The following is a 27,560-nucleotide window of genomic DNA, read 5'->3' as shown; positions in this document are numbered from 1 at the left end:
GATATAATAGCCAAAAAATAAATTCAAAATACTAATCTCTTATTAGGCGCTCTTCACGGTAGATTACATCCGAAAGTTCACAGTCGTATCTCCACAGCAGCCTATGTTTCTCTTCTACTTGAAACGAAACATCGCCAGACGTTCCATTTTGAGAACGAACTGGGCTATTCCAAGGACGTCCGGAAAAAGATCAGTGACATCTAGTGTAGATTGGAAACCCATCAAAAGTACTAAGACGCCCAATGATAAACCTCGAAACAGCAGCCCTACAAGATTCATCTTCTTGGGACTTATGATTGCAATGCCTGTTGTGTCCTTTTACCTAGGATCATGGCAGCTACGCCGTTTGAAATGGAAGACCAACTTGATTGCTTCTTGCGAAGATAGACTAATCTATCCTCCCTGTGCATTGCCCAAGAATTTTGATCCCGAAGATGCTGAAAATTGGGAATACCGTAAAGTTACTATCGAAGGGGAGTTTCAACACGACCAAGAGCTCTTTGTAGGTCCTCGTGTGAGAAATGAAGTCAAGGGCTACCTGCTCTTCACGCCATTTATACGCAAGGACACTGGTGAAAAACTTCTGATAGAAAGAGGATGGATCAGGGACGACAAAGTAGTTCCAACGGATCGAAATATGCTTCATTTATCACTGCCCACTGGAAACATCGAAATCGAGTGTCTTGTGCGAGTTTCTAAGAATAAGGGTACGTTCCAATGGGATAAGGAAGACCAGAATAGCAGATTGTGGCAGATCGTGGATTACCCAGATATGTCAGCGGCATGCGGTGCTACTCCACTGCATTTGCAAGCCCTTTACGATTTAAAAGATCACGACTGGGTACACGCAGGAATAGGTGGTGAAAATCAAAAATCCAGCAACAGTAAGGTCTCATGGTGGAAGTTCTGGAAAAGTTCAGCACCACAATATGCTGGCGAGTCTGTTGACTCCAAATCATCGCAATCTGAAGACATTGAGTTTCACGAATGGCAGCTTATCAAAGCCGGCGTTCCAATTGGCAGGGTCCCCAAGATCGATCTGAAAAACAATCATTTGCAATACCTGGTTACCTGGTACGGACTATCATTTTTGAGTTCTATCTTTTTGATCGTAGCCCTAAGACGTAGCCGGGGTGGCGCGGTCTCTCAGGATCAGCTTAAACGCGACAAATTGAGACATGCGAGTAGATATATGTGATAATGGCGATGACATGGTTTGAATTACCTATATTGTGTCCGTTCAAGCCTTAGAGAGTATTTTGAATATTCAACGCTCAATCTGGGTCCAAATGAATCTGTAAATAGAAGTTGTTCATGAATATGGTAAAGGCCAAAGGTTTTGAGACGGTCTCACTCTTTCGAAAGTGATACTTTTGTTACCACAGTATGCTAGCAATTCACGTTCAAATTGTCGGCTGATTTATCTTCTCAGCATCGAATTTCCATTGTATTAGAAAAGAAAGGCACTCAGCAGAGAAATTGTTGATGACAAGAACAGCTCATGCGTGGAAACGTTGTAAGCCTTGAGCAATTCATGAAATTATCGAAAAAATTTTGAAACTTGATAACACATCTTCAAAATATGTAAGCACAGGACAAGCATTGTCCTATGACACTAACTACCAACATTGAAAACATTCCTGCTACTTCCTTAGCCATTGAAGTTGAACTGTCGCTGACACCTGCAAAAAACCTGGATCACGTGCGCGATGTAATGGTTACTGGAATCAATAAACACTTTAAGGCATCGAATCCAAGAGTAGGTGACATGTTTCGAGAAAGCACCCGCCAAAGCTTTTAGTGGATGGCCTTGGATGCTATCTAAATAACTGATACCGAAATGTCGAATCCAAAAAATATTTTACGTCAAAATACTCCTGTAAAGGATCACCGAACGGCAACTGAATATAGGCTTTCAATTTCCAGCACTCCAGGCTCCCGTCGGACATCCCTTGGTACCACCAATAACACAGAAGGTCTAGAAACGGACAATTCAGTGGTAACGTATTTTTTGCCTCAGCTAAGGGAGCTTACAGACGCGATGATAACTCTCGATAGTAATTTCACTCAGATGAACTTTATACACGAAAGTTTGGTTGATCTGAACGAATCGGTCAGTGCACTGTTGTACGGCCTTATGTGCAACTCGTGGTGTGTGGATTTTCCTAATATGCCTCACGATACGCAGGCGGAGATCGAATTCAAGCAGACACTACACAGTCTCGAAGAAGAGAAACAGCACCTTTTGTCGCAGATAGCGCTTCAAGACGATCAAGAGAGGAACCCCGAAAATAAGCGGGTCCCTGTAGTAGTACGCCAGCGTCTCGAACCTGTGAGGAGGTCCCCGCCGCGAAACTTGGCGTCTGGTCACGTTCCTGCACTGACACCAGAACCCGACTACATCATCAACAACGACGACGACAACACTGATGCCTCGTTCATTTCGAACCCAGCAGTTGCTAATCCGGCCGCGTATTTGGCAGCTGAAAAGTCACGCAAAATGCGTCGGAAATCAATTCTCCACGTTATGCGCAGCAGCGCATCTGGCGCATACGATGAGTTTTCTGACCGTGAGAAACGACGGTCTTTAGCCGTCAGTGCATCTCGTCTTGTTGATCCTCCACGAAGGACAGCTTCGCGACCCGGGACTGGGCCTACCAAGAATGTTGCAACGATCGGAAATAGCACAAGAGCAAGAATTTCCAAAGAATCGTCCAAAAACCCTAAAAGACCTCCATTTAGGTAATTGGAAATAGAGCACTATTTTCAAAACTGTCACCGAGGCCGTTCGAGAACAGTTCGATTGCATGGAGCAAGCTCTGTTACGGGAGTAAAAGAAAAAAGGCTCATCCGTTGTGCTCACAGAACCTTTTGTTTGCTCAATCTACAGTAACTATTGTCTCTGTCGAGATTTGTAATCGTTGCACCTTCAAATTGTCCACAACTATTGGTTTTCCAGGTGACAATGAAATTAGGCGTGTTAAAGGCTCTTGAATATCTGAAAATTGAGCAATTACCTATGGCTCGAGGCGAGCAAATAGAAAATGAGAACAGTAGATATAAAAAGACTGGACAAAGCCGACAAGACACCTGTTGAACAATGTGAAGACCTGGGAAATCAGTGAGAAAACTCAAAACTAGAATTACATTCAAAATGGTTTCCAGCAAGCAAACGCTTGGTTTTCTCGCGGCAGCGTTGGCAGTTGGTGCCAACGCCCACGGTGGAATGGACGACAGTGCAATGTCAATGTCAATGTCAATGTCGATGCCGATGTCTTCGTCTGCAGCTACTATGTCCAGCTCTGGTGGCATGGCTATGTCCACGGGCTCTTCGTCCATGCAAATGGACGATTCTATGGTGGGAATGAACTCGTATCTGACTCCAAAATACATGAACTACCCGGTACTATTTGCGCATTTGAATGCCAAAAACAAGGGCGAAGCGTTCGGAATCTTTGTGCTCATCGTTGCCGCTGCTTTTGCTTACAAGTTTCTGCTCTTCACCAGCTGGTGTCTCGAGGTGAAATGGTTCAAACAGTGGAATCCGTCCTCTGCTGCTAAGACCCGTCCAGCTCAAGGTTCCGGCCTTGTGGAAGAAAGCGACGGCTCCTCCGTTCTCGGTGCGCAAAACTACACGCAGGACTTGGAGTTCCAGAGCCAGTTTCTGCCCAAAGTGCCCAACTTGTTCGTGCAGGTGTTTTCGCCCTCCGTCAAAGACCTATGCCATGATTTCATCCGTTTGTTGTTGATCTTCACCTCCACTATGTTCATCTACATGCTTATGTTGGTGGCCATGACTTTTGTGCTCACCTATGTGTTTGCCGTGATTCTTGGTTTGGCTTTGGCCGAAGTCTTTTTCAACAGGTGGAAGATCTGTCTCATTGCGAGATGGGAGCTAAAAAGACAACTGGAAAGAAAAGGTAACTGCAACGGTGGTGAAGTCTGCCCTTGCGATGACGACGACAACGAAAATGGTGGCAGAGATGCTCAGCCATCATCATCTAGCGGTTCTAGTCGTGCCTCGACAGCCTTAGAAAAACCTAATGTTTCCGCCGGACAAACGACAAAGAAAAAAGCGTCTTGCTGTTGCGCTCCAGATCCCGTCAATCCTGACACAGACACATGCAAATGCGATGGATCTTATGCCGACAACGAGGCTTTTAAAGAACGCCAGGCTCGCGAACTTTCCAGTAATAATGAACAAGCAGGAGCAATGGACGTCAACCTAATTCCCGCAGAAAAGTTCCCCTGAAACCCTCATTCTTATAGATATCGCCAACCACTGTATAAAATAACCTACCAACTAATCAGATTCTACAATACACTCAACCTCATCAGAATGTGGAGGACTGGATTCTGCTCATCCTTCTCTCATATCACTTTATGTTTACCTGGCGTCAATGTAGTCAAATTAACACCAAAAATTTTCCAAGATGAATGCTAATCAACACAGCGTCAAGGAACCCAACCCTAAGTGAATACAGGCCTGATTCGTCTTAGTGGGGTCAAGCAAAGCCAACGATGTCTAATGAAGGCGTTCAGCCCACCAAGGAATTGGTGGTTGACGATAATGTAGAGGGTGACAAGGCACCCAGCGATGAAGAAGAAGGTGAAGATGTTTTCGATTCGTCAGAAGAAGACGAGGATCTTGACGAAGACGAAGAAGAAGCCAAGAAAGTACGCGAAGGATTCATTGTCGATGATGATGAAGAAGGACGTGCTTCTGCTGGGAGGAAAAGGGGCAAGAAACATAAAAGAAGACCTAGAGAGGACGAAGACGATAAGCTTTCAGAAGACGATCTCGACCTACTGATGGAAAATGCGGGCGTGAAGAGACCAGTAAGCACAGATTCAAATAAGGCTAAACTCAAAAGGCTTAAAAGGGCCGGGGATAATGGCAGTGAAGAGCCCAGCGATTCTACTGCCCAAGGTCCAACAACTGCTTCTAGATTCGACGATTTTTTTTCTGAGGATGAAGATGAAGGTCCCGAAAAAGAGCAACCTTCGGTAGAAGATGAAGCAGCTCCCTCTAGTCGGAGAAACGCAGACGTAGGTACCATCGACGAACTGGACGATTTCATCGAGGAAGACGAATTTTCTGACGAAGATGAAGAAAGCCGGCAGCAACGCCTAGAAGAGCGTAAGATGATCCGCGAGCAAAGAATGAATCAACCCGTTCAAATAACTGGTCTTTCTTCAGAAAAGATTGACGAAATGTACGACATTTTTGGTGACGGCCACGACTACGATTGGGCCCTGGAAGTCGAAAATGAGGAATTCGATCAGGTAGAAGGCGGAGATGGAGCTGCAGGCAATGATGATGAATTTGACGCTGAGGGTTCCCACGAGTCGAGAAAACCAAAAATTACGCTGCAGGACATCTACGATTTGCAAGATCTGAGGAAAAATCTTCTTACAGAAGAGGATATGGTCATAAGAAGGGCCGATATACCGGAACGGTATCAAGAACTCAGAGCTGGTCTAAAAAATTACGGAGAACTGGGCGCTGAGGATCAAGAGCTTGAGAAAAACTGGATTAGCGACAAGCTCTGCGTGGACAAAAATTTTGACCCTGACTTCGACCTTTCGGAATTTAAAGAGGCTGTGGGTAACGCCATCAAGTTTGTGAGTAAAGACAACATGGAGGTTCCGTTCATTTATGCTTACCGCCGTAACTACATCTCTTCTAAAGAGAAAGACGGGTTTGTTTTGAACGAGGACGATCTATGGGAAATTGTTTATATGGACTCCGAATTTCACAGTATCATCTACAAGAGAGATTACGTCAAAAATTTCTACAAGCTATTGGGTATTGAGGACCCAATTGTCGACGAGTACTTTAGAAACCAAGCCTCGTCAATGACAGAGCTAACATCCTTACAAGACATTTACAACTACCTGGAGTTCAAGTTTGCTCATGAGATCAACGAAGCCTTACTCACTCAAAGTAACGGATCAACAAAGAAGCACATGAAAAACTCAAGCTATGAAAGGTTCAAGTCAAGTCCTTTATACAAAGCTGTAAATGATATTGGGATAACATCCGACCAGGTGGGGGAGAACATCCACTCAGAGCATCAAATTCATCCCGTAATAGATCACCCAGATTCCAAACCTCAACAAGTGATTGCTGACATTATGTTAGAGTCCAGCGCAGATCTTCAAGTTTTTACGACGAATCATAAACTAGCTCTGGAGACTGTTCAAAAATACTACTCACTAGAGATTGCGAACAATCCAAAGGTAAGGGAAAAGGTAAGAGCTGATTTTTACAAGTATTACATCGCCGATGTTGTGCTATCGGTTAAAGGTAAAAAGGAAATACAGCGGGGCTCGCCTTATGAAGATATCAAATATGCGATCAACCGGACGCCCGTCCTTTTCAGGAAAGAACCAGAAGTCTTCTTGAGAATGTTAGAAGCTGAATCCCTGCACCTAATGACGGTTAAGATCCATATGTCATCTCAGGCCCAGTATTGTGATCATTTGTTTCAAACAGCACTCGACACCACCAACACGTCCGAAATTGCGACAGAATGGAATGATTTCCGTAAAGGTGCTTTCCTCTCGGCTCTCGACAAAATTTTTTTGGAAATAAGTCAAGAGATCAAAGATGACTTGAGAAAGTCTTGTCAAAAGCTCGTGTCCAAAGCTGTACGTCATAAATTCATGACCAAGCTTGACCAAGCACCATATATTCCTAACCCGCGTGATCCCAAGATTCCAAGAGTCCTCGCTGTTACTTGCGGTCAAGGTCGTTTTGGTTCTGACGCTATCATTGCAGTTTACGTGAACAGGAAGTCCGATTACGTTCGTGACTACAAGATTGTTGACAACCCATTCGACAGAAGCAATCCAGAGAAATTTGAGGAAACGTTGGATAACATAATACAGGCTTGTCAACCGAACGTCATTGCTATAAACGGGCCAAACCCTAAGACTCAACGGCTGGTACGGAAGATTCAAGAAGTTATACAAAAAAAGCAGATTGTTGACAACAGAGGACATAACATCCCCGTGATTTATGTTGAAGATGAGCTTGCGACACGGTACCAATCCTCAGAAAGGGGAATAGCTGAGTTTCCGAACAAACCCTCATTGGTGAAGTACTGCATTGCCCTGGCTAGGTACGTGCATTCTCCCCTATTGGAGTACGTTAATCTGTCTCCGGATGAATTAATGTCTTTGTCAATCCATCCTAGTCAATCTTTATTGACTAAAGATAACTTCATGAAGGCACTCGAAACATCCTTCGTTGACCTCGTCAATCTAGTTGGAGTTGAGGTTAACAAGTCGACAGATAATGGGTATTACGCTCGCTGTCTGCAGTATATTTCCGGTCTCGGTAAGCGGAAAGCGACCGATTTCTTGGAGTCTTTGCAAAGATTGAACGAGCCTCTTCTGGCCCGTCAGCAGTTAATTACTCACAACATTTTGCATAAGACAATATTCATGAACTCTGCTGGCTTTCTATACATCTCTTGGAATCAAAAGAATCAGAGGTATGAGGACTTGCAACACGATCAACTAGATAGCACAAGAATCCATCCAGAAGATTACCATTTGGCAACCAAAGTTGCTGCCGATGCGCTAGAGTATGACCCTGACGATATTGCAGAAAAGGATGAACAAGGCGCAATGAGTGAGTTCATCGAAATATTGAGAGATGATTCTGACTGCAAGGCGAAACTTGAATCGCTCAATCTGGACGCTTATGCTGAAGAGCTGGAGAAAAATACTGGACAAAAGAAACTCAACAGTCTGAATACAATAGTTTTAGAATTGTTGAATGGCTTTGAAGAATTAAGAAACGATTTTCGTCCATTACACGGTGAGGATGTCTTCACCACCTTGACAGGAGAAACCGACAAAACTTTTTTCAAGGGCTGCATTGTCCCTGTAAAAGTTGAGCGTTTTAGACACAGCGATATCATCTGTGCTACCAATTCTTTGGTGGAATGCATTGTGAATGCACAGCGTCATTTAGGTGCTCAATTGAAACGGCCTGCGTCGGAATTGTACGAGATCGGTATGACATATCCCGCCAAGGTGATTTTTATTGACTATGAAAATATCAGCGCCGAGGTATCTCTGCTAGAGCATGATGTTAAACACCAGTTCGTGCCTGTTCATTACAGCAAAGATCCTTCTGTTTGGGATCTAAAGCAAGAGCTCGAGGATGGTGAAGAGGAGAAAAAAATTGCCATGCGCGAAGCTCGCGCTAAAAGAACTCATAGAGTTATCAATCATCCTTATTATTTCCCATTCAACGGCCAACAAGCCGAGGATTACCTAAGAAGTAAGGAACGTGGTGATTTCGTAATAAGACAGTCGTCGCGTGGTGACGACCATTTATCGATTACCTGGAAGCTGGACAAGGACTTGTTTCAGCATATCGATATAGTGGAGCAAGAGAAAGAAAATCCCTTGGCGTTAGGTCGGATTCTGCTGGTGGAAGGTCAAAGATACCATGATTTGGATCAAATCGTGGTAGAATACCTGCAAAATAAGGTGAGACTCTTGAACGAGATCACGTCTAATGAAAAGTTCAAACGAGGCACAAAGAGAGAGGTGACGAAGTTTATTGAAGACTATTCCAAAGTGAATCCCAACAGATCCGTGTACTACTTCAGCTTCAATTATGAAAACCCAGGTTGGTTTTTCCTGATGTTTAAGATAAATGCTCAGAGTAAGCTCTACACTTGGAACGTGAGGTTGACCCACACAGGATTTTTCTTGGTCAATTATAACTATCCAACTGTAATCCAGCTCTGCAATGGTTTCAAAACCTTATTGAAGACCAGCAACAGGACCCAAAGACCTGGAAGTGCTGTTAGTAGCGCTCCAACAGCAACAGCAGGCCCTGCTGGTGGTTATTACGGATACTGATGGTGCAAGCGTACCGGTAAGAAACACTGGCGTCTGTATGTAATAAAATCTCAAAATGTTATCTGATGATGGCTAGATATTGTGTATGATCGTTCGATACTATCGTTTGGTGTCGCTATGAACTCATCGGCTGTAAAGCGAAGTTTTCGATGATCAATCTCCCAGGGAAAGTAATGGCACCTAAGTGGCCATACAGACAGCCAATCTGGACCGTTTTTTCAACCTGATATCATTCACAACTTATAAGTACGTAGTTGACCAAGATATACGTGGGAAAAGTAGCAGTGTGCGTATTGGGAGGAAGTCTCATGGCGAAGCCCTTTCAGGCTCTGTGGGCATCGAAATTCACCGCGTTCAGGGTAATGTCGAAAGTAAGAATATGAAAAAGACGACATATTTTGAATCACTTTTCTACCACCTGCAACATACATACAAGTACCCAGTGTCTAGTGTGCAGGCAATGTAGTACTCACATCAATACGCACCCGTAGCTCTGCGTATGCTGGTATCTTGATTTCGAGGTCTTTTCAGACACCTGAACACCTTCTGGCGTTAGAAAACACCGAAGCTGACCAAAGTCGGAAATGAGACTTTTCTTGAAAACTGAGTAGCGAATCGAGGAACCCAGGGCCTATAATGATGATGCTAAATACTTTTTTAGACGTTAGACTACTGATATCTTTTGAAGAGAAACGTATAACCATCTGAAATTCGGCCCGTAAGTAAGAATTCGTAGTTGTTTATTTGGGGAGTGACGCATCGGAAGCTCGATGTACTAGTTTTGCCCTGTGTTCAATCAAATCCCCAAACTGTTATGCTAAAGGTGTTTTCAGCATTGATCAGCCCTTAAACTTAGTGAAGTCTTAAATTTTAAATGTTTTTATCAAATTTTGATGTTTTTAGATCTGGACAAAGATCACAATGTCATAGTATCCGCTTGACGTAAACGCACCGCTGCCATGCAAAACCATTTCTTATTCCTCCATTCATGGCAGCAGGGAGCTGTTAGCTGCGCCAACAGAAATGTTGCACATTTCCCGCTGTCATTAAAGGACAAAGTGATTTAGGTTTCGTTTCATAACACCGTGAGAGACTTGCACGCGAAAAATAATACCTGGGCTTCAATGAGAATAAAACGGTGGTAGTGGTAAGGGAATCGTCTTTTTAGTCGCATCCTCGGCGGCAATTTTTATTCGTCGCTACGAACGAAGACAGCCAGAACTATCTTGGACTTTGATTATGTAACCGATAACCGTCCAAGATGCTACGAAAAAGGTGTAGATCACGTGCTAGAAACTTCTCTCCCACACTCCCTTCGGTTTTCATCAAAATTCCGGTTTTTCCGGTTTTTTTCCTCTCTCCCTTTACCGGACTGCGGGGTGACTCCTCCAAATACGGGTAGGGCCGGAGGTCCTGAACGGCTTCCAGTTTTTCCGCGAAGGGCTCAGTGACAGAGGGCATGGTAGGGACAAAGATCAACTTGCTACACGGAAAAGCGGGGCAAAAAGCATTTTCCGCCCTTCAGCTTGGCCTTTCCGAACATTGTTCAATTTTGGCTCCTCCGGACAATGCCATGCGTTCCGCTTAGAAATTGCCCGTGTGTTTGACAGTTAATGAGCTTTTCTTGAGGAAAAAGAGGTTGGATTCTAGGAAACCCAACCGAGATGGGGATCCTGGAGCAACTTCTTTTGACATAAAGAAAATTTCGTTACCACGCCCTATAAAAACGAACGAGGGGACGTTGTTGTTGATGTTGGGAAGTAACACGTTGAAACTGGACAGTGTCATTTTTTTGCTCTTCCTTTTCTATTGCAGGCGATTGTCGTGAAACTAATTTCATTACACTTACACTTACATTTTTTTCCGTACGGCTTGAAATTGAAACAATGCGGAGAACGCATCATCATACGTTTTAAACGAGTCATCGGAAATAAATTTCATCAATCATACAATAAGTTTCTCCGATTATACGGGCGCATCCACCAATCACCCGCTATAAGACAAGTTATCGAATTCTGAGCGGGTCCATTATCTCGCTTCTATTTAGGATAAAACCATGAATCAAGAACAAAAAACTGAAAACGTACGGCAAACACTCACCAAGATGCCCAATAAAGTTGTTATTGTGATGGTCGGGCTTCCAGCGCGTGGAAAATCGTACATCGCACAGCAGATAGTTGCATTTTATCAAGACGCATATCAGGACAGTTCGAGCTGTCGATTGTTTAATGCAGGAAGAGAACGTCGTTTTAAGACTTTGAAGGTCACTGGGGAATCAGACAGCAGTTCTCCTCAACTGTACCGCACAGTTACTCGCCAACGGCATCACATCGATGATCCCCATCAGGGCTACCGTTTGCACGAAAAATTCGTGGTTGAAAAACCTGAATCTGATGAGTCTGATGGAGATGAGGACGATGACAACGATACGGTTCGGATGAGCACTAATGAGCCATACTCGTCGGAATTGTCTGTCCCGCCAAACATGCTCTTTGACACAGGAAACTTAGACGCCGTACAGGCTCGTGACCAAATCGCGCTAGCCACCATCCAAAAGCTGTGCATTTGGCTAGAGTCACACGATTCTCACCGCGTGGCTCTATTTGATGCCACCAACACAACCGTCGCACGAAGAGCCATGACTTTTGAAACTATTAGGGCACACACGTCCAAAAAGACACCCATAATATTCATCGAAAGCATTTGCAATGACGCAAAGACCATCCACAACAATATTCTGCATAAAGTTACTATGTCTCCAGACTACTTGCGGAATCCAGACAAAGAATGGTGCTATCGCGATTTCCGTTCCAGACTACTGAACTACGAACGCGTTTACGAGACGTGCAACGTGGTAGAAGAATTCAAGGACGACGCTTTTGTCGATCAAATCAAAGTGATTGACAAAGGTGCCGACATCGTTCCCCTACAAAAGACGTCACTGGCTCTTGACTGTGGTCTACTCGATTTTTTGGATCATGTTTACCGGAATCCTCACAAACCTTTCCAGGGGACATTTCCACGTATGTTGGATTCCATTTCTGCAGTTCGCTCGTCTTGCTCTTCTACGTCCTCATCGTTGTTTTCTATTCCAGGTCTTCTACTTGCCAATGGCACCTTTGAACTCGAAAATGCGCAGAAGATTACAGACGAGGTATTAGAGCAAGAAGAACTGCAGACCATGCTACGCAACGTCTCTTTGCCCGGACATAAACAGAGCAAGGGATGAAGGATAGAGCGATACAAGAACCGCTTGAAATGTAAAATATGCTGGTTTTTTCAGTAATATTGATAATCATAATGGCAAGACGATAATGACCTGTAATGAAGATCGTGTTGACGATTATGTTGATGATAATGACAATGATGATGGTGTAGATTTTGATGAATGAGATTAATGGGAGTAGTGGCTTTATGAATTGAAGTTCCAGATATAGGTGCACCGGTGTTCGGATGTGCTAGTTGTTTTAGTAGGAAAGTTTATGAGAATAACATACTGTTTAACACACACAGGTGTTCAGTAATTTATTCATATTTAAATAATAACTTGTTGTTATATCTAAAATTTTTAGAGTTCAGCACACTACTGATCTGCCAGTTGATTTCTTGCCTGTAGTTCGGTTGATATCTGATGACAACGTCGCTGAAGTACGGGACCCAGGTCTTACTAAGAGCCAGAGGCCTTGCAGTAAAACCAAGATCGCTAGGTTCCCAATGCAGAACTTTTGCATCTCAAAACCCAAATGAGAACAAGAATGCTCCATTGGATCTTCAAGTGGTAGATAATGAAGCACCCAAGCCTCCGCTATGGTCAAGAATCAAACATGAAGTTCACCATTATTGGGATGGCACTAAGCTTTTAGGTTTGGAGATCAAAATTGCCTCGAGATTGTTGATGAAGAGTGCTGCCGGCCATCAATTGAGTCGTCGTGAAAACCTGCAATTGAAAAGAACCACCCAAGATGTGGTACGTCTCGTACCATTTTCTGCATTTGTCTTGGTCCCATTTGCTGAACTGCTTCTTCCCATTGCGTTGAAGCTTTTCCCCAACATGCTACCTTCTACTTATGAATCCAAGAAAGAAAAACTCTCTAAGCTGAGCAGCTTGAGGGAAACAAGAGGTTTGGTCTCAGGCATAATAAAGGATCAGAAGACTCATTACAAACCGGGAGATATCTCCATGGATCAGAAAGCCGTCTTCAACCGTTTTTACACGCATGTTCGTGCTACTGGAGAACCAGAATCCAGACAGCAACTGATTCATGTAGCACGTCTGTTCACTGATGATACCGTTCTGGATAATGCCACAAGACCCTATTTAGTTGCTTTGGCCAAGTATATCAACTTGCAACCTTTTGGAACAGACGTTATGTTGCGGTACCGCATTCGGTATAAGATGCTGGAACTCAAGAAGGACGATTTCTCGCTGTTTTATGAAGGTGTAAGTGCCCTGGATTCCGCCGAATTGCGTACAGCCTGTGCTTCCCGTGGTATCCGGAATTTGAATGTTGAAGACTCTGTGCTGCGAAACAATCTGGAAATTTGGCTGACCATGAGGCTGAAAGACAAGATCCCATCGACTTTGTTAATTATGGCCACCGCATACACGTACGGTGATGTCAGCTCTAGAAAGTCATTATATGATGCTTTGTGTGATGTTCTCAGCGGTATCCCCGATGAGCTGTATCACGAAGTGAAGGTCAACGTGGTAGAGGAAGAGGCAGCTACCAACAGCGCCAAGATGGCACAAATCAAGGAGCAGGAAGAGATTATGAAAGAAGAGGAGTCTCAAGAGAAGGGATCTCTCGTTAGAATCAGGGACGAATTGAGCCTTGATGAAATAGACAGACAAGACCAGCTTTCAGGCGGATCAAACAAAGCAAAGTAAACCATATGTAAATAAAATTGGAATATCCTCGATTGGAAGAAGATGCCATTCATCAGATCAGTTGTGCGATTGTAGTTTTTCAGCAAAATGGAACTGGATATTAGCTCGCGATCTGCCCCTCAAACACATGAACATCGTAAGTAAAACCTGCTTCTCCGCAAAGCGTATTCACCAAAGGATGCCGCTATATGATGCCCTAGGCCAGACGGATTTATAGAGCTTCCATTGGCTCACCTTGATGACACTGCTGTTATACGCTTTGAATTTCGCAGAACTCTTAGAAATAAGAAAAGGCGTCTCATGAGCTTCGTGAACTCTCCCTTGAGCATAAGCATAAGGCCTTGAACCAGGACGCCTTTGAATATTTGTGGAAGAAGCCCTTTCCAAAGTGCCAGCACTCCTTCATGCATATAAAGATACACCAGGACCTCTTGAAACGATTTGAATTTGGTATTGGATCGCTGCAGCCAAGCTTTCGATATGATAAGTGGCTGGGTGATGATTGTGGAGATCATCTTGGATAAGACACCTAAAATGAAGTTCTGACGGGGCGTTAGTTGTGCAGACGAATCAAGCAACTCGCCTTGGTGGATACTGCTGCTCGTCGTAAAATATAGATCCTTAAGCCTCTCATAAGACGCATAGGTGATGGAAGGGTTAACAGTGAGAATTAAAGAAACTTTCAGACCTTTCCAAAATCCAGTATAATGGGTATCATCATTAGCGATTTGTTTAACGATGTTTTTGATCCTGGCACCGTCAGATCTAGAAACAGTTTGTTGACGCTTGGAAATGACATTGATCGGATTTGTGAATAGTTGAGAAACTGCAGCGGCCAGAATTCCCAAAATAAGCTCTTCGGGCGTGCTGAATTTCGACACTTTACCTCGGGCGGCTTTGTACCTAAAAAACGTTTTTCGGACAACGCTATACCAGAAAAAGTAGGAGAAGCTTTGAAGAAATCCCGCCAAAAGAGACGCAGGAAGCCCTTGGTAAAGTCCCGAAAAACCCCTTTTTTTGAATATTTTGATCAAAGCGTCGCCAGTATTGTCGTAGAATTCCTCACCATCGGTTCGATCTTCAAGATCTCTTGTTTTGTCTCGTTTGGCTTGAGTTTGGACAAAAGTCTTGGCTACATCTAAAGGGTATACAACTGTATCAGCGAAACAAGACGCTACTGCTCCGGTAATCGCACTTTCAAGCGATCCCATTATTTTCAGTCAACGATTAGTTAGAAAAGGAGATTTAAATGAAGTTATAGCTCAAGATCTAGGTCTGATAATGGAGTTAACTCCCCAATGACCTTGAAATCTTCTCGAGCCCTGTGCTTTATATATTTAGCTAACTGTGGGTCAAAACCAGATCGCGTGACAAATTATAAGAGAAGTTTCCGGTGAAAGAGAAGCAAAAGGACGGTGCTTGGCTTAGGTACCAACCAACAAATTGGTTAGAATTGAACTCTCAGCTTTTGATCCGCTGTCGTTGTCTTGACAGCGAAGTTGTACGTTTTGCTAGTTTCCATTTTTGATTAGGTATTTCCGCGACAAGATTGGCAGTTACAAGGACATAAGCATTCGATGAATATGCAAGATCCGGATCTACATGAACGTAGGTCTTTTCTAGTACACTTTGCACGCAATTGATGCGAATCCGCTGTTATTTCTTGTCTTGGTAGGACTTTATCACATAATCTCACTGCGTCGCTGACACCATGAGCACGTGATCTTAAATTTGCTGTCTACAGTTTACTAGATTCTTGAACCCTTCCATGAGACGTCTGGTGGCTGAGACTACCCGCTTTACATTTGCGTTTGTGAACACATTTGCTGCTTAACTGAAACGGATTCTCCCTCTTCCGCTTCTATGTACTCTTGATCCTCCATAAACAGAAACCTACCTGTCACGTGGTTATAATTTGATCAGTGCCACTGTTTGTTCGTGCCAATGCGACAGCCGACGGACACACCCGCTACGCTTTCATGATAACCTGAGCTAGCGTCGCAATCTCACTCGATTTGATAAAAGTCCTCTTTATGATTTCCCATGGAGTGACAGCACACTACATGCGTTTTACTCTCTTTAGTGTTCGACGATAAAACCCAGCGCTGTGCAAGCAAAGTAGTGAAATAAAGTTATCCGTTACGTTATATCACCGGCCAGCATTACCAATAATTTCCTCGGGCTTTAAAAAAAACTCGTAACGTTTACCGTAATCGAATCAATCCGTGACCGGCACTTCATTGTTATTTTCCGTCGAATCATCCCCCTCACTATAGTAACATCAGCCCACTTCATGTATTTCCTTTAAAAGCGTCTAACCACATCGCTGAAGCATAATTTCGGAAGAATTGTCTCGACACGGCTACTGTCTCCTAGCCTTCTGCCATTTCATTCCACCTAGCAACCCACCGTCAGCTACTCGCTCTTCTCATCATCGACTAGGTAATGAACTAGACAATCTACTAGATGGTAATTTTCCAAACTGTTTTAGATAGACAACTCATCATCTAACCAAACTAAACAGTAATCGGGTCAATTTTGTCCACAACAATTGCAATTTCAGATACCAAGGCAATGGCTCAGTACATCGGGAAGACGATCTCTTTGATCTCGGTGACCGAAAATCGATATGTGGGTCTTTTGGAAGGTATTGACTCCGAGAAAGGTGTAGTAACACTGAACAAAGTACGCTGTTTTGGCACTGAGGGACGCAAGCAATGGGGCCCTCAGGAGATATATCCCAATCCTAACGTTTATGAGACAGTTGCTTTCAATGGTAATGATGTCAAAGATTTGAGCATTCTGGACATTTCCCTCGACGAAGTGCAGCCGGTCTTACCTCCACCTGAAATTTTGGCACAGCAGCAGCAACAGCAGCATCAACAGCATCAGCAACAAAAGCAGTTACAACAAAAACCACAACAAGAACAGAAAAAACAGCAACAGCAGGGAGCTCCAAGTACGATACAGAACTCCCAAGCTCCGCAGAATGCCCAGTATCAGGCTCCAGCTGTGGAAGTACCTGCAGCAGTGACTGGCTACGGAGTATATGCTCCATCTGCTCCAGCGGTCGATGTTGAGCGTAAAATGTCTCAAAATGACAGTACCGCAAAACAACAATACCCTAAGAAGTCACAAGAGGCCCGTGTGGCGGGTTCTAAACCTCCCGTGAAACCCAAACAAGGACCCCCACGTAAAGTCGAGATCCCCAATGAAGATTTCGATTTCCAGTCCAACAATTCCAAGCTCGAGAACGACCACGATTCATCAGTTCCTCATCAGCAACACTCTAATGATACTGCTTCGAACAATGACGAAGCATTCTACAATCGCAAATCGTCCTTTTTCGACACTATCTCCACATCAACAGAGACAAACACGAATATGCGCTGGCAAGAAGAACGTGAGCTTAACATGGATACATTTGGACAAGCTAGCGTTGGAAACAGACGTGGTCGTGGAGGATTCCGTGGAGGAAGAGGATCTTTTCGTGGTGGACGCGGGGGTCAACGTGGAGGCAATCGTGGTAATGCTCGTGGTGGATTCAAAAGAAATGACAATTTCGGCTCTGCCAGCGAAAGAGTGGAATTCTAACAAACTCATTGGACTTGTATGGCCCTTTTTCTCACCAGGACTTGAGATCCTTGCGAACCGTATACAGTATGTACCAATTTTTTTAGTCAAAACCTAACATCGTGTGGATAGCAGCGATTTTTTCTACCTTCGGTTCTCGTGCTGCGTCCCTTGTCACGCTGCATCCCTTTACGCATGTCGAAAGCGTCCTTGTCGTCGTGAATTTTATTCAATGCATTTGGGTATTGATCTCCGGAAGAATTGTAATACCCGACAACCCTCCGGAACACCGAGTATCCCAGCTTCTCATAGAGACTGATTGCGAGGTTATTGTTGCATTTGACAAACAGGTCGATGAAATTCACATTGTGCGGTTGATTGTCAGTGATAGTTTCAAGTGTGTTGCATAAGCCGGATGCCAGAGAAATACGACGAAATTCTGGTGCTATTGTTACAGCAGTAATGTGAGAATGCCAGTCGTTACCTTTACCCTCGGTTTTAGCCATCATGTAGCCCGATATCTCACATTGACCGGTTTTGTCTCTCTTGGTCAGCTCTTGACTTTCGAAAAAGAGCCCTGGCCATAATATCAGGTATTCCAAGTAAAATTCTATAGGGAAATTTTCCGTTAAAGAGTCCAAGTTGACATTGTTCAATCGCAGCAGGTCAGTTGCCTCAAATGGTTGGATCGTAGTCATCCAGCTACTTCATGCGTCTAACGTTGATCAGAAGATCATTGACCTGTTCATCATCGACAATTTTAAGAACATTGGCCGTGAAAAACTATGCCTCTTGGCGCCAGTAAAAGACGTCTACTTGTGAGTTAGCATAAGCTATTGCCAATCGGTCTTGGAAAGCATCTAGAGCTTTCACTCTCTTTCCCTCTTGAATTAATGGCCAGGAGTCGCAATTCGCAACGTCAATGCCATACACACCAAAATCGGAACCAACAATTAAACCTCTCGATGGCCGGCAGCTTTTCAAGATCGCGCTTGAAAACGAATCCTGGGGAATCATTGTTGCCATGTTTCTCAGTATTTTATCGTAGTGAATTCGAGATGTGGATTGTGAAGTGATAATCGGTAATTCCAGTATTATCACTCGCATGTAAGGTACATGAGAAGTAGCAATGGCCACCATGGATCCATCTTCCAGAACTGGTAAATGAAAATTCAGTTGCTCGCGATTGGTGTCAGTTCTGTTGTCGCGAAAGCTTAAAATGCATGAAGATTGAACATTGAAAGAATGCGAACTGAATTGGGCATTGCTCATCGCCAATTTGTGTGTCTCCACCAACTGGTCTTCGTTTAAAGCATAGATGAAAAGCTGAGAATGATCCTGATGTGTGAGGAGTAAGACCGGTAGCTCTTCCTTTGTTTGTGCGACCTGGAAAGACGTGCAGGATGTCGTGAGCTTCAGAGACGCAACGAGAGTAGTTGTGAGGGTCTTCAGGTCAATCAGATGAACCTTGACGTAGTTATCAAGGCCAGAACTGAAGCAATAGCATTTGGACGTTTCCTTATGATGGTAGAAATCGACATCTTTGACAATGCGTGTGTGTAGTTGGTGTTCTACTAGAAATTGGAAGTTATTATCAAAGATTGTCAGGTTTCCATGCATACCACAAGCAAAATACCAGGTTTCGTTATCCCGCGAAAGAGTACCACACCGCTTTACCACGCCAGAGTTTATTTTCAGCTTCTTTGCGAGGTTCAGATCAGATCCATAGTAATAAACGTTACGATCAACAGTGCTGACAGAGAGTTGGGAATCTCCGGTGAACGAAAGATCGACCGCCAAAGATGCGGGTTGTTGTGTTATATCTGCTGTGACCAAATTTTGGGTATGGTCCCACGACGGTAGGTAAAATTTGGGATCTAGTGGAGCAATCGCATCGTTAAGAGACAAATTGGCAAGTTGCGCATTTATTTTCGTTTCGTTGAATTCAATTCGTTCTGCCACAATTTCTTCGAGGTCCTCGAAGTTATCGTTGCCGATTTGAACAGCAGATCTGGAAAGATCCGATTCTTTCAGGAAATTCAAAAGCGCACCGTCATATCCATGTTTTGCCAAATACTGAGCAACCAAAATCTCGCTCAATTTTTCTGCAGTGGTCGATCCCATAATCTACTAGCGCAACTGGGAGCATGACTTAATGGAAAACCTCCAAGTGGTGCCCAAGAACTGATGTTGAGATTATCGTGATGCTCAAGCGGCTCATCGGACTACTACCAGACTGGTAAACCCAAATTGAATGGTTTAGGTCACGTGACTCTATGAATGAAATCATGAGTTTAGGTGCCGTTATGAACTGTGGGCTTGTAAAGTGAAAGAACTCAATAGAGAAGATTCAAAATGCTGCGTTTCAACTCATCGTGTCTTAGGATTGTATTTAGTATCACTACGGGCGTTGATATCGTCGACACTGAAAGTCACGTGCGCGATCTTTTCTAGAGTAGAGGTCAATTGTCCAGAGCAGTGTAACATGTGCTTCATTCTCATTCGACCATTAAGCATTCGAACAATGTGTATTACCAACTACATCGTGCAAATGCCGAACTCCTGCTCCAATCGTTACTGTGCTCGTACAAAAATAGTTAATTCGATATATATCACGTGTACACGACTTACGTCATCTAAAGATCTCCCATGACTGCTTTTCAAAGTAACATCCGTACACCAAAATCAATAATAAGTATTTTAGAAAAATTACAAAACATACTCTCAATAACTGAATAATCCTTTGTGCGTCCCATTCCTGGCGCATTGTTTCGATAGTCCATTCCCTAGCAGCTTTGCTCTGCCTCTGCCTAACCTCTCGCGTGCCTCTCTCTAGCTCTGTCTCACTCCTGCCTGGCACTGGAACCGCTCCACTACCACTCCGCCCTATTCCTCTGCCTAGATCCTATTGGTCCTTACCAGCAACTTCCTCACTGTCCGGCCTAGCCTCAGCCTAGGCCTCCGATCCATCGCCCAGTCCCCGTTCTACCTATCTTGAAAAAAACTAGATATACGAATTCAAGACACGATTTGCAGTAAGTTACACCTCTAGATACAGAAAAACCACATATCAACAATCAACAATGGGTAAGGGTAAGCCAAGAGGTTTGAACGCCGCTAGAAAGTTGCGTGTCCACAGAAGAAACAAGTATGTTGAATAGTGCAAAAAATCAAGAAACGTTACGAAGGCAATGATCGAGGTTGTTGGTTCCACAAGCAAGTATCGAAAATACTCCACCGGGCTATTTTTCTAAGAGAACTTTCTATCCTACAAGTTTAGAAAGGTCTTGCTCAACTTTGATCTACGACATTTCCAGAAAGCCGTTTCTCTTCGTCCCCTGGTGAGCAATGTACTAACTCATGTCACAGCCGTTGGGCCGAACAATCCTACAAGAAGAGATTGCTGGGAACTGCCTTCAAGTCTTCTCCTTTCGGTGGTTCTTCTCACGCCAAGGGTATTGTGTTGGAAAAGATTGGTGTCGAATCCAAGCAACCTAACTCTGCTATCAGAAAGTGTGTCAGAGTCCAGTTGATCAAGAACGGTAAGAGAGTCACTGCTTTTGTGCCTAACGATGGTTGTTTGAACTTCGTCGACGAAAACGACGAAGTTTTGTTGGCCGGTTTCGGTAGAAAGGGTAAGGCCAAGGGTGATATCCCAGGTGTCAGATTCAAGGTCGTCAAGGTCTCCGGTGTCTCCTTGCTTGCCTTGTGGAAGGAGAAGAAGGAAAAGCCAAGATCGTAAGCGAGTCCCCGCAACAGCGCGAGGTCGCATGCGAAGTATCGCCAGGCTCATGCATTGGTGAAAACCGCGCGAATCTTCATGACTTTTTCTATTTTCCGTCATATTTCCTACAATAACACTACAAACCCCACTGTACTATGTACACCAATTTATATTGCACGTTTTAGTTAACGCTCATAGCTTAATTCAGCTCTTTTGCAAGCGTCGTATGCGGTGAATTGCTGCACATCAGTAGTGATACGTTGTTTTTGAAGCGATCCAGCCTGTGCATATTGTAGTAAGTGGTACATGGTTTCATTAGCATTTCACACGCTCCATACGTTCCAGATGTTCAGAACCAACCGAACTTTTAAACAATTACTTATTTACTCCTCTTACCCTTCTTGGTGAGTCGAGAGTTCAACCTCTTGTACATTTCACTGTTGTTCAGCGACGACCCAACTCCAGAAGTCCGTGCAGTAGAAGAAACTGAGTTCAAATTGCTGACCGGCGCATACTTGTAATCCGTTGTAGTCTGCGATGGCGCTGCTGCCCTGTTTCTTCTGGCAGCAGCCAATTCGTATGGAGATTTACCCTTGGTGTCATCTTCAGCTCTTCTCTTTTTTGTTTTCTTGCTTTTGGCACTGTCCAGCATAGCCTTCTTTCTATGTTGTTCCACATCAAATTCCAATCTCATTACCCGCTTATCGCGGTAGTTGTCGGAAGCGCCGATGATGGGTCTTGTCCATTCTGCGACTAGACGGTCTGCCAGACGCGCTAGCTTGGCCTCCACTCTCTTTGACTTGGTATAGAAGATGACCACTTTACCTAGCCCACTTTCTTTCAAATGATCTGTTTTGATGGGCAGCGTTTCCAGAGCAGCAAACAGCGATTTCTGTATTTCGAATGAGGGCAAAGATCCATCTGGCAGCGGTTCTAGCCAAATACGCACACTTTGCAACAAGTTATTGTCCAGTATTGTGTCTGCCAGATGCGCCTTTGATAACGTGCTCACCACTTTGGGAAGCAGCCTGACCTTTTCCGTAGCCACTGCAGTTTCGTCGATGCCTTCCAGTCTACGATTCAAGGTCTCGATATCTTTTTGCGCTGCCAGATTCATTTCGTCTTTGAGTCTCAAGATCCGCTCGTCCAAAAACTGTTCCAAATCGTCTTCATCCCTTCTGGTTCTACGGGATTTTGGTTTTTTCAACAATCGGTCCAACCGATCTTCCAGTTCCTGACGTCTTCTGGTGGTTTGGTCAAGTCCAAATTCATCTGGACCATTGCTATTGTTAATAATCCGTTGCGAGTCCAGCCTCCGATTCGCTGCTATCTCGTCTTCATCATCCGATGTCCCCGTATCTATGTGTTTACGTTGTCTCTCCACTTTATCAGTGGACCCCTCGGCCTGTTGTACCGCCTTTAGCGCCAGATCGTTCACATTCTCATCCTCTTTTTGGCTGGTTTCTAAAACGGGTTCTTCACTGCTCATTGTGTACTCAAATTTGACACTTTTTCCTCCGTTTTTTCCGTCAGCACTCCACTATCGGGTTCAATCCAGTTCAAATTAATCAATGGTCAACTAACGTCTGTAAAACTACCCGTTCAGCAACTTTTTTGGCCCTGTTTAGGGTCAAGTTGTCGATAGTTTGACATACAATGCTTTGATGATGAGCTTTCAAATTTCACGAACTTGAAAATTCCCGTTCGTGGATAATGACGTGTCAGTTATGTAAATAGTGACCTTTTAAATTTCAACTCAAAGCATTGAAAAATCTAGAAATTGATCCTAGTTAACTTGACAACCTACAGCTTTCAAATTGAACAAAACGTATCCAAGACCCAGTCTGTTGTTTCCAGAACCTTTAGTTCTGATCTTAGCTTGATTAAAAACCAAAAAAGAGCACTCTTTCTATAGTTTTAAGCCATGTTCGGACTACCTCAACAACCTCCTTCAGAAGAAGAGAAGAAAGCTCATGAACAGCAATCGAACCAGACTCTAATTACTGCTGGCTATGCAGCAGCTCTGCTCTGGGTGTCGCCCATGGTTTGGCATTTCATCAGAAAACAATGGAAATAAGGAGACGGCTCCAAAGAGAAAAGCGCAAAGACCTTTGAATTAAAATAGTGTACTTATGGAAAGCCCTTTGCTCAAAGAAACAGAGCAAGAGAGAGAAATTAAGGCTAGAACTCCCAACTGGCATCGGGGTTCCTGCAGTATTTAACGAGTATACGACTGATTTTCAAAACCAGCCAACCCTGTATATAAATAAAAGCATCAATTTAAGTACTTTTCAGTTCCTAGTAATCGCACCGCCCGCTGGTAATGCTGCAAAGGTTCATACGGTCGAAATGTTTAATAATACAACTGAGGGTGGCGTATAAGAGTGTTTCGGTACCGAACGAAGCTTTGGTGCAACAAGCTTTGACTTGGGAGCTACAAAAGCTTGGTAATGTCCTGTATTCTAGATCCAACGCTGCAGCATGGCAGAAAAGTTTTAACCGAACCCAGCCCAAAATCGATCTGGTGATCTCTAGCAACAATTTGGACGCTTTGTCAAGTATATTATTCAATTTGCGGGGCTTCACACTTCCCGTACGAGGTCTTAATTCACAAGCACCCCAATGGGACCCGTTTCTATCGCTGAAGGACTATGAACCGCTACAGGAGGTGTTCGAAGAGCTGAAGTCAGTATGGACCAAAAATGAGCATCGCAAGCGGTCTGGATCTCGAGATCTTGAGCCTTTCACCAATGTAGGCCCGTGGAGTTTTAAAAGCACACCCGTTGGTCACATTCAGACATCGGCTGCCACGTCACTGGAGGCACCTCCAGCCCTATACACAAACGAAGAACCTGAAGAGTCCGATGGCCAACCTCATGGAAGTCGATTTTTCAACTTTCGCAGATGGCAACCTACGCATGAAAGCGATGTCAGGTTGGAAAATAAGCCTGAAGCGGAGACCTTTTTTGAATATGTAAACGGTCAACTGGCAGCTGACGCAAGACATGTTTACTTGGATCCAGTTCTGTACTCTGATTTTGATTCTCTTCCTAGAGAGCTGCAAGATTGGCTTGACGATTCTGTCAGACCCTCTTCACCTCCACAAGAAGATGCGAGGGACGAATTGCGTCGCCTTGACTTCCTATTACACGGGTTCAAGGGTTTTGACAGATGATCTTAAGTTATATCATTCATTATGCATTTCTATTTTAGGCAGACCGTTGACTTACATATTTGTCGACGAGTTTCTCGTCTTTTTCAAGAACATCTTGTAAATAACAAAGCCCACGTTGCTGATTACTCAAGATTTCAGCAATCTTGTTAACCCTGGTTTCTAGTTCTTCGTCTACCCTTCTATCCTCGTATTTTCCAGACCTCTTGGGCTGCACGTCTGAGCCATTGTTTTCACTTATGACAACTAAAGTGCTGTCTAGTTGATCCGAAATAGTCTTTGACCGTTCCTTCAACACAGACAGCCTTGCCCAAAGTTCATTATTTTTACCAAGACCAGCAGGATCATTGCTACGCTTCAGCAGCTTTTCGTATTCGAGCCACATTTTTTCTTCACCAACTGATAGCGGCAAACCTTTGCTTTTCAGGATGGCCAGCTGCGAGCCAAGCTTAATTATCCTCTGTTGAATTTTCACGTTTCTACTCTGGGCCTTCAGTATCCTGGAAGCCGTCTCCAAATCGTGTTTTTGAGAAAGTTGGATCAGCTTTTCGAGTACCTGATTCAAAATTAGACGAGCTTGGGCGACATTTTCTCTTTGTAGCTTGTTTCTTTCGTTTAAATCGTCGAAACCGAAAGCTTGGACGGGTATTACGCTCGCTGATGGCTTTTGTAATAACGCTTCATCCCAATCTTCCTGAGATATTTCGGAAGGCTTGTTATACAGCATTGCCTCTGTTTCGTTCACCTTGTTATAGAAGAATGTTTTGAGCTTGCTTCTTGAAGATCGGGGATCCCAGGAGTCTTTGCACTTCATTATCTGTTCTTGAATCTGTTGAGGAAAGTTGGAATGTTGCTGCTGTTGTATCTGTTGCTGCTGGAATTGCAATTGCTGTTGTAACTGCTGATCTTGGAGCTGAGGCTGGTTTGCCTGTTGGCTAATTGGTTGAGAATTAGAGGACTGAGACCAGCCAAAAGATGGTTTAGTAGAAGCGACAGGCCCATTGTTACCGAAAAGAGACGTCCCCTGGGGTTGCTGCTGTTGTTGTTGATTGTTATTGCCAAACAGCCCACCGGAAGTGGAGCTTTTGTTGGCAAAGGTGTTGTTGGAATTGCCAAACAAACCGCCAGAGTTAGTGTTGGAACTGCTGCCGAATAAACCGCCAGGCGTACCAGATTGTGGCTGGTTGTTTCCGAAGAGGCCACCAGAAGTTGTGCTACTTTGAGGCTGACTGCTCTTTCCAAAAAGCCCCCCTGAACCAAATTGTTGCTGATTACTTCCCCCAAAGAGACCACTTGAAGGAGGATTTGGCTGCTGCTGCTGTTGTTGTTGTGGCTGCTGGCTACTGCCAAACAGACCGCCTGAGCCTATTCCTGTGCTTTGTGGTTGCGTGGTATTACTGTTGCCAAAGAGAGAGCCCCCCAACTGGCCCGGTTTCTGGGCATTGGACTGCTGCTGCTGCGGTTGTTGTTGGTTCGCGTTTTGGCCAATGCTGAAACCTCCGGCCGGTTTGTTCCCAAAAAGACCACCAGAGGATGAAGATGCTGTTCCTGACGTTGGTTGTCCAAAAAGACCGCCAGAGCTCTGATTCTGCTGCTGGTTATTGTTATTCTGACCAAAAAGTGATCCTGATTGTTGACCTGATAAGTTGCCACTGTTCATCCCACTGGAAAAGCCCCCAGACGTACTAGCCGGCTTATTACCAAACAGCGATCCGCCGTTAGCTGTGTTGCCAGCATTGGTCCCTGAGCCACCAAAATTGAACATCTAGCCCCGATTTTATCAGCTAGATGGGGTCAGATCGGGACGACTTCAACGGAAAAGTTTTCTAATATAGCTTTGAAAGCCCTATGGCTTATAGGGCCATTCGTGTGTGGTGATATATTTTGATAGGCCAAAATCATCATCACGAAATGGATCAAGTAGGTGTCGCAAATCTGAAGCGTTTCGGGCCAAGATGGCAGTGTATCGGCGTCTAGTGTTCTGTTAGAAGCATGTCAGAGAGTTGACTGACTAGCTCTTTGGTTTCATTAGGATTTGCAACACATTTATCACACATCACGTGAAGACAAGCTCGAAACTCGACTATGATGCTATGATACCCAGATCTGAGCTGAACTATCATCGGGGAATCGATTTGCTGTAAGTTTTGTAGAGTAGTATGCGCTTTTGTAGTGATGTGATGCAATTGTGTAAGCACTTGGCCACAAAGCGCAAATTCTATGTTTCCCGTTTGGTTATCGGCACATAGCGAATTTAGGACGTTGCACAGCTTTTCCCCCAATTGAAGGCCCGAGTTGAGCGCTTTAGTATCCGCCAACACCGCAACTAGCTTGTCGAGTGTTTCGAGGTAATCCACGGTATCTTTTACGACTTCTTTGGTGTTCAGAATGTCGGTTTCCGTCAGTTTACGTAATTTGTTCAGAAACTGAGTAAGGTCCAATTTCACATTTTGAAGTTCTGGTCTGGTCTCAGCCGTATCTGAGAACTGGTCGCACAGATTTACAAAATCTTTGTAGCTCTCGCTTGAGGCTTCTAGCAGCGCATGGTCCATCTCCTGGGTCAGAAGCGTCAGATCTTTGGAAAGTGTGTCGAGAGGTGCATAATGAAAATTGTTGTCTAGAAGGAAACTATCGACGTCAAAGACCTCCCCGTCCTCGTAACTCGTGAAGAGGTCTCTATTGATATTTTTGGTCACCGGAAGGTCCCAGGATTCGTCAAATAGGTCCATCTACGGCTGGTGTTCCTCGCTATCGACAAGTTTAAATAATGTCAAAGTGAATCTTTAATTAACTTTTCAACGCTTATACAGAGTACCATGAAATAACCATGAAGGGACGCTTCGTCAGCGCTAGAGGAAACTTTCAGCTGGGTGTGTACGAATGAGCTACGACGGTTTTTTTCGATCTGATGTGCGAAAGAAGCCCTAAAATCGGGCTGTTTCTACAAACACAAACCAACATTAAATAAAAAAAGAGAATCAGAATATAGCCGGGGAACGATTCGCCCTTTTAGGTATGAGGGTAGGGATCCATGACATAAAAAACCAAATGGGTTTATCGAACAACTCTGGACATCTGTGAGGATTGAGCATCCATTGTCTGCCAATTTCAAAACCTGAGATTGTGTCGTCCTGGCCTGGTCTCACATCGAATATCTAACTTTCAGCACCAACAGTCCAAAGCTGCTTGATAAAAAGCTTAGTGACAATGTATGCCACCCTCAACGCTCACCGCTTGAGACTCGACGTCAAATGATGGATTTGACATAACATTAGAATGTTGTTGTTTGATCACGTGTTGGTATCACTATATCC

The 27,560-nt window shown here is 44.1% G+C and overlaps 16 protein-coding genes across 16 annotated transcripts; 10 read left to right on the top strand and 6 right to left on the bottom strand.

The window, feature by feature from the left end:
- Positions 1-103: 103 nt before the first annotated feature.
- On the top strand, positions 104-1,198 carry SHY1 (LALA0S01e08658g1_1; the record flags this gene model as incomplete). Its single annotated transcript, XM_022774501.1, has 1 exon — positions 104-1,198. One exon carries the CDS (start codon positions 104-106, stop codon positions 1,196-1,198), a length of 1,095 nt encoding a protein of 364 aa, XP_022626591.1.
- Positions 1,199-1,840: 642 nt separating this feature from the next.
- Positions 1,841-2,746, top strand: DAM1 (LALA0S01e08636g1_1; the record flags this gene model as incomplete). The annotated part of the gene is made up of 1 exon (XM_022774500.1): positions 1,841-2,746. The coding sequence occupies one exon, from the start codon at positions 1,841-1,843 to the stop codon at positions 2,744-2,746; it is 906 nt and encodes a 301-aa protein (XP_022626590.1).
- A 408-nt stretch (positions 2,747-3,154) lies between these two features.
- CTR1 (LALA0S01e08614g1_1) lies at positions 3,155-4,252 on the top strand (the record flags this gene model as incomplete). Its single annotated transcript, XM_022774497.1, has 1 exon — positions 3,155-4,252. One exon carries the CDS (start codon positions 3,155-3,157, stop codon positions 4,250-4,252), a length of 1,098 nt encoding a protein of 365 aa, XP_022626589.1.
- Positions 4,253-4,521: 269 nt separating this feature from the next.
- SPT6 (LALA0S01e08592g1_1) lies at positions 4,522-8,889 on the top strand (the record flags this gene model as incomplete). The annotated part of the gene is made up of 1 exon (XM_022774496.1): positions 4,522-8,889. The coding sequence occupies one exon, from the start codon at positions 4,522-4,524 to the stop codon at positions 8,887-8,889; it is 4,368 nt and encodes a 1,455-aa protein (XP_022626588.1).
- A 2,056-nt stretch (positions 8,890-10,945) lies between these two features.
- On the top strand, positions 10,946-12,118 carry LALA0_S01e08570g (LALA0S01e08570g1_1; the record flags this gene model as incomplete). The annotated part of the gene is made up of 1 exon (XM_022774495.1): positions 10,946-12,118. The coding sequence occupies one exon, from the start codon at positions 10,946-10,948 to the stop codon at positions 12,116-12,118; it is 1,173 nt and encodes a 390-aa protein (XP_022626587.1).
- A 402-nt stretch (positions 12,119-12,520) lies between these two features.
- YLH47 (LALA0S01e08548g1_1) lies at positions 12,521-13,777 on the top strand (the record flags this gene model as incomplete). The annotated part of the gene is made up of 1 exon (XM_022774494.1): positions 12,521-13,777. One exon carries the CDS (start codon positions 12,521-12,523, stop codon positions 13,775-13,777), a length of 1,257 nt encoding a protein of 418 aa, XP_022626586.1.
- A 230-nt stretch (positions 13,778-14,007) lies between these two features.
- On the bottom strand, positions 14,008-14,988 carry ANT1 (LALA0S01e08526g1_1; the record flags this gene model as incomplete). Its single annotated transcript, XM_022774493.1, has 1 exon — positions 14,008-14,988. The coding sequence occupies one exon, from the start codon at positions 14,986-14,988 to the stop codon at positions 14,008-14,010; it is 981 nt and encodes a 326-aa protein (XP_022626585.1).
- A 1,363-nt stretch (positions 14,989-16,351) lies between these two features.
- SCD6 (LALA0S01e08504g1_1) lies at positions 16,352-17,371 on the top strand (the record flags this gene model as incomplete). The annotated part of the gene is made up of 1 exon (XM_022774492.1): positions 16,352-17,371. One exon carries the CDS (start codon positions 16,352-16,354, stop codon positions 17,369-17,371), a length of 1,020 nt encoding a protein of 339 aa, XP_022626584.1.
- An 86-nt stretch (positions 17,372-17,457) lies between these two features.
- Positions 17,458-18,048, bottom strand: NAT3 (LALA0S01e08482g1_1; the record flags this gene model as incomplete). The annotated part of the gene is made up of 1 exon (XM_022774491.1): positions 17,458-18,048. One exon carries the CDS (start codon positions 18,046-18,048, stop codon positions 17,458-17,460), a length of 591 nt encoding a protein of 196 aa, XP_022626583.1.
- An 85-nt stretch (positions 18,049-18,133) lies between these two features.
- Positions 18,134-19,474, bottom strand: LALA0_S01e08460g (LALA0S01e08460g1_1; the record flags this gene model as incomplete). Its single annotated transcript, XM_022774490.1, has 1 exon — positions 18,134-19,474. The coding sequence occupies one exon, from the start codon at positions 19,472-19,474 to the stop codon at positions 18,134-18,136; it is 1,341 nt and encodes a 446-aa protein (XP_022626582.1).
- A 959-nt stretch (positions 19,475-20,433) lies between these two features.
- On the top strand, positions 20,434-21,092 carry RPS23B (LALA0S01e08438g1_1; the record flags this gene model as incomplete). The annotated part of the gene is made up of 2 exons (XM_022774489.1): positions 20,434-20,498; positions 20,720-21,092. 2 exons carry the CDS (start codon positions 20,434-20,436, stop codon positions 21,090-21,092), a joined length of 438 nt encoding a protein of 145 aa, XP_022626581.1.
- A 361-nt stretch (positions 21,093-21,453) lies between these two features.
- SPN1 (LALA0S01e08416g1_1) lies at positions 21,454-22,563 on the bottom strand (the record flags this gene model as incomplete). Its single annotated transcript, XM_022774488.1, has 1 exon — positions 21,454-22,563. One exon carries the CDS (start codon positions 22,561-22,563, stop codon positions 21,454-21,456), a length of 1,110 nt encoding a protein of 369 aa, XP_022626580.1.
- Positions 22,564-22,998: 435 nt separating this feature from the next.
- Positions 22,999-23,151, top strand: TOM5 (LALA0S01e08394g1_1; the record flags this gene model as incomplete). The annotated part of the gene is made up of 1 exon (XM_022774486.1): positions 22,999-23,151. One exon carries the CDS (start codon positions 22,999-23,001, stop codon positions 23,149-23,151), a length of 153 nt encoding a protein of 50 aa, XP_022626579.1.
- Positions 23,152-23,397: 246 nt separating this feature from the next.
- Positions 23,398-24,249, top strand: MSS18 (LALA0S01e08372g1_1; the record flags this gene model as incomplete). Its single annotated transcript, XM_022774485.1, has 1 exon — positions 23,398-24,249. The coding sequence occupies one exon, from the start codon at positions 23,398-23,400 to the stop codon at positions 24,247-24,249; it is 852 nt and encodes a 283-aa protein (XP_022626578.1).
- Positions 24,250-24,283: 34 nt separating this feature from the next.
- Positions 24,284-26,011, bottom strand: NUP57 (LALA0S01e08350g1_1; the record flags this gene model as incomplete). The annotated part of the gene is made up of 1 exon (XM_022774484.1): positions 24,284-26,011. One exon carries the CDS (start codon positions 26,009-26,011, stop codon positions 24,284-24,286), a length of 1,728 nt encoding a protein of 575 aa, XP_022626577.1.
- Positions 26,012-26,219: 208 nt separating this feature from the next.
- Positions 26,220-26,975, bottom strand: COG2 (LALA0S01e08328g1_1; the record flags this gene model as incomplete). The annotated part of the gene is made up of 1 exon (XM_022774483.1): positions 26,220-26,975. One exon carries the CDS (start codon positions 26,973-26,975, stop codon positions 26,220-26,222), a length of 756 nt encoding a protein of 251 aa, XP_022626576.1.
- Positions 26,976-27,560: the final 585 nt, after the last annotated feature.

The sequence above is a fragment of the Lachancea lanzarotensis genome, scaffold LALA0S01, assembly GCF_000938715.1.
Source record: "Lachancea lanzarotensis genome assembly LALA0, scaffold LALA0S01, whole genome shotgun sequence".
NCBI lineage: Eukaryota > Fungi > Ascomycota > Saccharomycetes > Saccharomycetales > Saccharomycetaceae > Lachancea > Lachancea lanzarotensis.
Note: the sequence above shows the minus strand (reverse complement) of the source record. Positions and strands in the feature narration are given on the sequence as shown.